The sequence below is a fragment of the Notothenia rossii genome (assembly GCF_949606895.1).
Source record: "Notothenia rossii genome assembly, chromosome: 8".
Classification (NCBI taxonomy): domain Eukaryota; kingdom Metazoa; phylum Chordata; class Actinopteri; order Perciformes; family Nototheniidae; genus Notothenia; species Notothenia rossii.
This window is the reverse complement of record NC_136906.1, coordinates 44,882,200-44,891,803: the sequence shown is the minus strand read 5'-3', so window position 1 is coordinate 44,891,803 and position 9,604 is coordinate 44,882,200. Positions and strand designations below refer to the sequence as shown.

Below are 9,604 nucleotides of genomic sequence, written 5' to 3'. Positions count from 1 at the left end.
AAGTAGGTGTGATATCCCAAGTAGGTGTGAGATCCGTCGATAGGAGGGGGGTGATGTGTATTCACAGGTGTGAAAAGCCCCCACTGTTGCGACTTATGGTGTATAATAAAAAATGTTTCAATCACATTAGTATGCATAAATAGTGACAGGTGGGCCCGCCCCCAAGTCTATTAAAACAAAATGCCGCTTCCATCACATTAGTATGCATAAAAATGACAGAAGGGTCCGCCCCAATTATATGATGTCAGAAGACCGAGGGGGTGGAGTGAGATAAAAAAAAAAAAAGAACCCCGTGCAGATAAAAAGCCAGTCATTTCCAATCATCAAGTCATCTTTCCAAAGAGAAAAAATGGCCAAGAGACGCCTCGATATGGGTTTAACCAGCGAGACGCCTGTGACAACTTACCGCCATCCGTCCGGAGCGCCAATCAAGAAACGGATGCAGTATCTGTGCCTGGTTCAAACACCTCCGGTCGAAGATCTTGAAGAGAAATGGCTTCTGGAAAATGAACATGTTTGGGGGTACGTATTCAACTATATGGCGAATGAACTGCATTTCTACAATCTGAAGAATGGAGAAACGTATGGACCCCACAGTGTTAAAGCGACGTTGACCTCAACAGATTGGGCTGTGTTAACTCTGGTGTCTTCCAGAGATCTCCACGCAACCATTGTATCGGAAGAAGTAGTGCATCAAGAAAATACTGTGAAACCAGTGGTGTACAAGATATTTGCAACAAAAAAGCAAAGAAACGCAAACAAAAAGCGAGATCAAAGAAGAGTTTTCACCGTTACCCCTCAATGTGGAGGAAGAAGAAGGAAATATCCCCCCGCCGCCAGAAGTGAAAAGAGTCCTGACAAGCACCGTCTGGGAAACTAAAAGCGGACCATCTGGGCGATGGTATTACCGCGCAAGCCGTTTGCTGACGCAGGGGAAGGACCCCTCTGATGATTTTGTTTTGGAGTATTTCAACTCTACATGCGGGGTTTTTCAAACATCCTTGCGGGTGCCTCTGAATGCTTGGCTGAAAATGATTGATGAGAAATCTACAAAGCTTAAAGAACTTTTTAAACAGAGTCAGACATCGATGGACATTATACTGGTGAAAAAGACTCTCATCTTTGCAGATGACTCCTCCTCCCACTCAGCATAACAAGTCCCACCCCCCTCCCCAGATCATTTAAAAGTAAGGACCGCTCAAAGACATTCACTGAACACTAACCATGGATCTGAGAAAAAACAAGTCTCTAACCGCGAGTTGCAGCCTGGAACAAACGCCTGGAGGACCCCCATCATCTCCAACAATCTGGAAACCCTATATCGACTATGGTGTTGCTGCCATTGATGTTACTGGTTGGCTGGATATGGATCAACCTCCATCTACTCCATCCGTGTCTCCAGGGGAATCAACAGCTTCTTCACACTCCCCGGTAGCAGGCATTGAATCGCCATGCTTTCCTTATGCTCCAGAGGGTGATGCTGCAGAAGGTGCTAGGACGGCTTCGTTCCTGAATACGGTAAAAGCTGTAGTGGTTCATCTGCTGGACAGGGTGCTACATCTGTACAGAAAGGAGAAATGTTACGGATGTCAAGTCGACCATCCCAGTCAAATTCAACATGAGTGTTTGTTTCCGACCGAAACGTAAAGAGACTGTGGACCGTTCGTTTCATTCCAGCCATTCGGGACGCTCTACACCAGGACCACCTTCATGTGTCGGCGAGGAGAGTCTTTGGAGCTGCTGAGGCGATTCTGCACAATCTCAGAAACACAAGACTATTTGAGGCTAAAATCGACAAGTTTTACAAACGGCTCGACGAGACCCAGACAAAGAACATAACAGCAGCCTGGGACTCTTGGCAGCAATAGGAAGAGTTTGATCGTTTTTTCGTAAAAGTATGTTTTTTTATTTTATCTGTATTTATTATACCCCCCCCCCCCCGGATGTTCTTTGCCGTGTGAAGACGTGCGTGCGGGAGCTCCGTGTAAAAGTAGTCAATAATTTTTAACATCGACACATTTCTATCAACTGGGAGGGTTGGACGCATAACGTTTGGTTTTGGGAGCTGAGAGGTGAATTTTTGGTGCAGTTTGGGACCGAAGATGACTTCTCGTTCGGCCCGAGCGGGGCGAGAGAGACAACGCATGGCGGGCAGCAGCACCAACAGGGCCTCCTCAGCTAGCAGTGACGCAGCTAGTCCACTACGTGCTTACGCTGAAATACCTCCGTGGGCTAAGGACATGATGTCGGAGATTAAAAAAGCCAACGACGGAATAACTAAATACAGAGAAGAGACAAAGACCGAGATCACAAGGTATAAAGAAGAAATAGAAAAGGGAAGAAGAGAAATGATGGCCGAGATGCAAAAGTGGACTAAGAGTTTGGAGGAGAGCGCCGAGGCCCGGTTTGAGATGCTGCGGGGAGAGGTGAAGCTGATTGGTGATAAAACTAGCAGTCTGGCAAACAGGATGAACGAACGGGGAAAAGAGGTGGATGCAACGTTAAATGAACAATCTGACGCTTTAACAGACATGGAGACGAGACTGAAAGAAATGGAGAAGGAGCTGCTGAAGCAGAAGGGACGAAATGAAGACCTCGAGGCACGCTCACGGCGTAATAACATCCGGGTCGTGGGGGTCAGAGAAGGAGCCGAGGCAGGCAAGAAGCCGTCAGAGTTTATGGCTGGTTTACTGGAGGAAAAGTTGGGACTAGCAGCAACACCGACGCTGGACCTAGCACACCGGGCCCTCGGAGCGAGGCGAGACGGGAATGTAGGACCACCGAGAGCCTTCGTAGTGAGGTGCCATTACTACACAGAGAAAGAGGAGATACTGAGGAAGGCGAGGGAAATGGAGAGAACACCCGAGGGTCGGAGCGGAAACATTCACATCTTCCCAGACTTCACCCAGGAGGTAAACAACAAGAGGACGGCCTTCAGAGAAGCGAGAGGCCTCCTGCGGTCCTGCACGGGGGTCAGATTCGGGTTGCGATACCCGGCAACCCTGGTGATCACGCCAGAAGGAGGACAAACAAAGACCTTTGAGAACCCGAAAAACGCTGTGGATTATATCAGAAAGGAACTGAGCCCCGGGTGAAACAATGGACTGCCTTGATTCCGGCTAAGGACCGACCTCCAGTCGTTATTCAGAGCTCCGTTGTTGCTGTGGGGGGATCGGGGACCTGGCCGCCAGCATATATATGGTTTGTACCTTATGGAGCTGGCCTCCAGTAGTTATTCAGGGCTGTGTTGTTACTGTGTGTAGTTAGGAGACCTGGACTCCAGTAGTTATTCAAAGCATATTTTTATAAACCTAATTCTTTTTGGGAGCTACTGTTGCCCTCCCTCATATTACTGTTGTACGCTATTCAAGGTTTAAGGGACTATTGATCCTCGCTGCCACTGTTGCATACCTTCTATGGTATTACTGTTTATTTTTATTTCATTACTGTGCCTTATTCAGGGTCTCATTGTTCGAGCCCCCCCCTCCCTCGTTTGTTTTTCTTTTCCCATTAGGGGATTGAGTCAAAAGGGTGATGTTATGATTCTGATAATGTGAAATACACGGAGCCGCACACGGTTAGCTCGATGTGCAGGAGATGGTGGACCGGTTGGACACAGCAGTGCTCGCTGAAGAGCATTGTATTTATGATTATATATGTTATGTGTTATATGTTGATTGTATCTGTGTGGGTGATCCCCCCCCCCCCCCCCTTCCTTCCCAGTCCCCCTCTTTTTTCTTTTTCTTTTGCTGCCAAGACTTCAAGGTGCTATCCGGATAATGGGTACCATAGGGGTGCAATGGTGACATTGGGCTACAGTCTCCTGATATGTCACCAATCATGGATCCAAGCAGAATGGACACAAAACTGATGAGCTGGAACGTGAGGGCGATCAATAAGCCAGCGAAACGGAGTAAGGTATTTTCACATTTGAGAGACCAGGGCGTAGGGATAGTTTATTTACAGGAGACACATTTGTTGAATAAGGACCACCTTAAGCTCTGTAGGGGGGGATTTACTCAGGTCTATCATTCAAACTTCAATGGTAAGAGCCGGGGAGTGGCCATCCTTATACACAGGAATGTACAATTTATAGAAACAACCACTATAAGAGATAAGCATGGCCGGTATATTATTGTGGTTGGAAAACTGTTCAACATCCCGGTGGTGTTGGCAAATTTATATGCTCCCAATTGGGATAATGTTCAATTTTTTAAGGACCTATTTTCATTATTACCTAATTTGGATACCCATAATCTGATTCTAGGAGGTGACTTAAACTGTGTCCTCGATTCAACTCTGGACCGCTCTAGCCCAACATCCAAGGTATTAAGTAATTCAGCACAATGCATTAATTCTTTTTGCGAGGTATATGGTATGTTTGATCCATGGAGATTCGTAAATCCAACCTCCAGGCAGTACTCTTTTTACTCTCCACCACATCGGACATTTACTAGAATTGATTACTTCTTATTAGATAATAAACTGACCTCTATGGTAATGCATATAGAATACTCTGGTATTGTAATATCCGACCACAGCCCAGTCATATTGAGACTTCACTTTCCTGAAAACACGCCACCTCAGAGAATGTGGTGTCTTAATAACAGGCTATTGGCAGATGACGATTTTACCAAATTCATAAATTCGCAAATAGACTTTTTCTTAGAGCTTAATGATACCCCTGACATAAGTAGTGGCATTTTGTGGGAATCCTTAAAAGCGTATATACGAGGGCAAATAATTTCATTTAATGCTGGTGACAGGAGGAGAAAGATGAAACGTATTACAGAATTAACTAGGGCAATAAAAGAAGTCGACCTGGTAAACTCTACAGCTCCCTCTGAGGAGCTACATAGAAAGCGGATCTTGCTACAAACTGAATATGATGTCTTAACGAATCAACGCGAGGTGGATCTATATCTTAGGTCCAGACAGGATCTCTATGAGCATGGTGAGCGTGCGGGTAAGCTCCTGAGCCACCAGCTGAAGCAATCAGCGGCTGCTGGCATGATAGTGGAGATAGGTGATAATCAAGGTAACAAAATTATTGATCAGAAAGGTATTAACAACCAATTTAAGTCTTTTTATAAGGATCTGTATACCTCAGAAATAAATGACAACGAGCGAGTGAAGAACTTCTTTGAGAATCTAGAAATGCCATCCATAAAGAGGGCAGAAAGGGATAGATTAGAGGGACCTCTGACTACGAGGGAGATAGAGAAGGCAATTCGGAATATGAAGACGGGTAAAGCGCCGGGCCCAAATGGGTTCCCAAGTGAATTTTATAAGACATTTGCGCCTAAACTTGTACCCCTACTCTGTAAAGTATATGAAGAGGCCCTTGAAAAGAATACTTTACCTCAAACAATGTCACAGGCTATGATCTCCGTGCTCCTTAAGAAGAATAAAGATCCGCTTAAATGCGAATCGTACCGCCCAGTGAGTTTACTTGGTTGTGACTATAAGATATTGACCAAAGTACTGGCAGCTAGGATTGAGCCTGTGGCAAGTGGGATAATACATCCTGATCAGACAGGGTTCGTGGCTGGTAGACAACTCTCCAGTAATCTCCGTCGCCTTTTCAACGTGATATACACTGGGGATGACAACATTGAGCCTGAGATTGTATTATCCCTAGATGCTCACAAAGCCTTTGATAGAATAGAGTATTTTTACCTGTTCACGGCTCTCGAGAAGTTTGGATTTGGTCCTAAATTCCTTTCATGGATACAGATAATATATGCAAGCCCCCAGGCTATGGTAAGAACGAACAATGTGATATCTGAATTATTTCCCCTGTTTCGGGGAACAAGGCAGGGGTGCCCTTTGTCACCCCTGCTCTTTGATATGGCAATTGAGCCCCTTGCAATAATGCTGAGGAGTGCTGTTGGACTTGGGGGAATACGCAGGCGGATGCAAAGCCATAAGCTTTCGCTATACGCTGATGACCTCCTCCTTTTCCTGTCAAACCCTATCATAAGCATCCCAGTGGCTCTGGATATTATTGACGGCTTCGGGAAGGTCTCAGGGTACAAAATTAATCTAGAGAAAAGTGTCCTTTTCCCAATTAATAAGCAGGCGAGGAGACTGTCATTTCAGGCCTATCCTTTCACAACACATAAAGATAAGTTTACCTACTTAGGTATTAATGTAACAAGTAAATACAAAGATCTATTTAATCATAACTTTAAGATAACACTGGATAAGGCAAAATTAGACATGGAACGATGGTCAACTCTCCCCCTATCATTAGCAGGGAAGATAAATTCTGTTAAAATGAATATAATGCCACGGTTCCTTTATTTGTTTCAGACGATTCCGGCTTTCATTCCTAAATCATTTTTTAAGGAACTGAATAAATGTACATCCACCTTCATCTGGAATAAAACGGTCCCCCGGATAAGAAGAGAGTTCCTTGAGAGACAGAGGGAAGAGGGAGGCCTGGCTCTACCAAATTATATGCACTATTATTGGGCCGCCAATATACATAAGTTGTTGTTTTGGGTCTCGCAGCTAGACGATGATGAAACCCCAGTGTGGGTACATATGGAAAGATATGCATCTAGCCCAGTGTCCCTGCGCTCCCTGGTCTGTGCTCCTCTGCCTTTAAGCAAACACCTTTACACTAATAACCCTGTTGTACATGATTCTATTAAGATATGGATCCAGTTCAGAACACATTTTAAAAACAGAAACGCCCTCCTATCTGCTCCCGTTTATGGCAATCATTTGTTTACCCCGGCCCTTGGGGGAGCAGCGTTTAGAGAATGGCATAGAGCTGGGGTGGAATGTGTTAGAAATCTTTTTAAAGATGGGATATTTATGTCGGCTGCTCAACTGGAGAAGGAGTATGGCATTTCCTCAAAGACTAATTACCTCAGATTTTTTCAGGTTCGAGAATTTGTTAAAAAAACATTCTCTTCATCCCTCGTTCTCCCACAGAGTGGATGGATTGATGAGCTATTGGATACGAACCCGACCTTTAAAGGGGTGGTTTCCAGGATTTATGTCAATATCCAGAGGGTGGCTTCCCCATCCCTTGATCTCATAAAAAGGAAATGGGAGGAGGAATTGGAGTTGGACATATCAGAGGTGGACTGGGGTAGGGCAGTGGATCTAATACATTCTTCTTCCATATGTGTTAGACATGGATTAATACAGTTTAAAGTGTTACACAGACTTCATTTCTCAAGGGACAAACTGGCAAGAATCTACCAGGGGACTGATCCGACTTGCCCTAGATGTAAACAGGTGCCAGCTAATTTATGCCACATGTTCTGGTCTTGTCCCAGGCTGAAAGATTTTTGGACCAAAATCTTTACAGCCTTCTCATCTATTTATAATAAAAATATAGAGCCTGGCCCTCTGACAGCCATCTTTGGTGTGGCACCAGAGGAAGCAGGACTAACAACTGCTCAGAAGAAAGCAATGGCATTCTCGTTATTGTTGGCCAGGAGGTTGATTTTATTTAACTGGATAAAGACAACACCACCATCTCATAAACGATGGATAGAGGAGGTAATGACACATCTTAAATTGGAGCACCTTAGATTTACATTGCAGGGCAACACTAAGAAGTTTTATAAGGTCTGGCAGCCTTTTATCGCCCATCTTGAACGGGAGCTTTCATCTGCTTCAACATAACTGGCAGCACCCCCCCCCACCCCCTCACCCCTCCTTTATTTTTTTTATTTTTTTTATTTTTTATTTTTTTATTTTTTATTTTTTTATTTTATTTATTTATTTATTTATTTATTTATTTATTTTATTTTTATTTTATTTTTTTTTTTATTTTTTTTTATTTTTATTTTTTTTTCTTCTGTCGGACATTGTTGTTTATTTATGCATTTTAACCTAAGAATGCCTGTCTTGTTATTGTTCCTTTAGTTTAGACCTGTATTTAGGTGAGTATGTGATGTGTATTTTGAGTCTTGTTATTTTGTGTTGTACTGGATGTGTGTTTGTATACAAAAATCAATAAAAACACTTTGATTATTATTCCTAACAATCCCGTTTGTGTTTTTAAAATGTTTTTTTATTCTCTGTTTGGAGAAAATGTTTTTTGATATATGTGCCAAATCAATAAAATGCGTTGTAAGAAAAACTGTTGTACTCATTACCTCACTGGCGCTGTAACGGGGAACATGTCTGAGAAACGTGTCATGCGAAGGGTGTATTACACTCCGTCTAATCCAGGGAGTTTAGGGGGCGTTGATAAACTCCATAGAGCTGTACAGATTGAAACGGGTAAACAAGTAAATGTAGAGAAAGTCAGAGAATTCAACAAGGGCCCTGCATGCACAGCAAAGAGGAAAGAGCATTAACAGGAGTTTGGGTGACCACAGAATTCAACAAAGCCCTGGATATGGGGTACAATCTGACTCAAATCACAGAGGTGTGGCATTTTGAGAACAAAAGCGACAGCATTTTTGTAGACTATATACACACATTTTTGAAGGGCAAACAAGAAGCATCAGGTTATCCTTCAGAGGCCACAGATGATGAGAGCAGAAAAAAGTATGTGACAGACTACCATGCTAATCAGGGGATCTTGCTGGATGCAGATAAAATCAAATCAAATCCAGCCAAAAGACAAGTGTCAAAACTATGTCTCAACAGTTTCTGGGGTAAATTTGCCCAGAGAAGCAATCTGACTCAGACTAAGATTGTGACCAAAACAGAAGAATTTCTTAACCTCTTGTTTTCAGCTAAACATAAGGTTAAGTATTTCTCATTCCTCAACGACAGGACGGCTCTTGTTCAGTGGTGTTACGGATAAAATTGCTATTCTCCTCCCAACAAGGTAGATAACATATTCATTGCAGCATTCACCACAGCGTATGCCAGACTGAAACTATACAGTGAATTGGAGAAATTTCAGCACAGAGTTTTCTACTACGACACAGATAGTATAATCTATGTGACGAGACAGGGGGAGACTCCACTGCCCATGGGGGTTTATCTGGGGGATCTGACAGATGAACTGGGGGGCGACACGATTGAAGAGTTTGTTTCAGCAGGCCCTAAAAGTTATGCTTACCAAACCAAAAATCAGAAAAAGGTTGTGATGAGAGTGAAAGGGATCACACAAACGCACGAATGTTGTGAACGAGTGAACTTTGACAGTCTAACAGATCTGGGAGGGGGAGGGTAATTGAGGCTCCGCAACACAACATTGTACGGAATAAAGAGGGTTTCGTTTTGAGAAATGTGTCATTCACCAAAAAGTTCTGAGTTGTGTTTGATAAGAGACGTCTGCTAGACGGAGGAAATACTTTGCCTTTTGGGTATTGAGAAATAATAAGAAGAGACAAAAATGTTTTCACCCAGCCAAATTGATTTTGAGCCCAGACTACGTGTTCCTTTTTCTTGTTTAGTAGTTGGTCCCAGTGGGTGTGGAAAAACCTTTTTTGTCAAGAATGTATTGCAAAATTGTATTCATGTGATGGATGTACAGCCTCAAAATATTGTGTGGATTTATACTTCTTTCCAGCCCATGTATGCAGAACTGCAGGAAAATAATAAAAATATGAAATTCATCAAAGGTCTGCCTGAATCATTTGAAGACGAATTTCTATTTCCTCCTAATCAGAGTCATTTG

General features: G+C 43.3%; 1 protein-coding gene across 7 annotated transcripts; it reads left to right on the top strand.

The window, feature by feature from the left end:
* The first annotated feature begins 1,954 nt into the window (after positions 1-1,954).
* On the top strand, positions 1,955-7,673 carry LOC307016683 (uncharacterized protein). Of its 7 annotated transcripts, none has more exons than XM_079645914.1 (4): positions 1,955-3,201; positions 3,724-3,913; positions 4,268-4,326; positions 6,946-7,673. In XM_079645914.1, the coding sequence occupies exon 1, from the start codon at positions 2,103-2,105 to the stop codon at positions 3,093-3,095; it is 993 nt and encodes a 330-aa protein (XP_079502040.1). In that variant the 5' UTR covers positions 1,955-2,102; the 3' UTR covers positions 3,096-3,201; positions 3,724-3,913; positions 4,268-4,326; positions 6,946-7,673. The 7 variants fall into 7 exon arrangements, with proteins under 7 accessions (XP_079502040.1, XP_079502038.1, XP_079502042.1 ...); XM_079645912.1 differs by having other exon boundaries at positions 3,724-3,918; XM_079645916.1 differs by lacking the exon at positions 4,268-4,326.
* Positions 7,674-9,604: the final 1,931 nt, after the last annotated feature.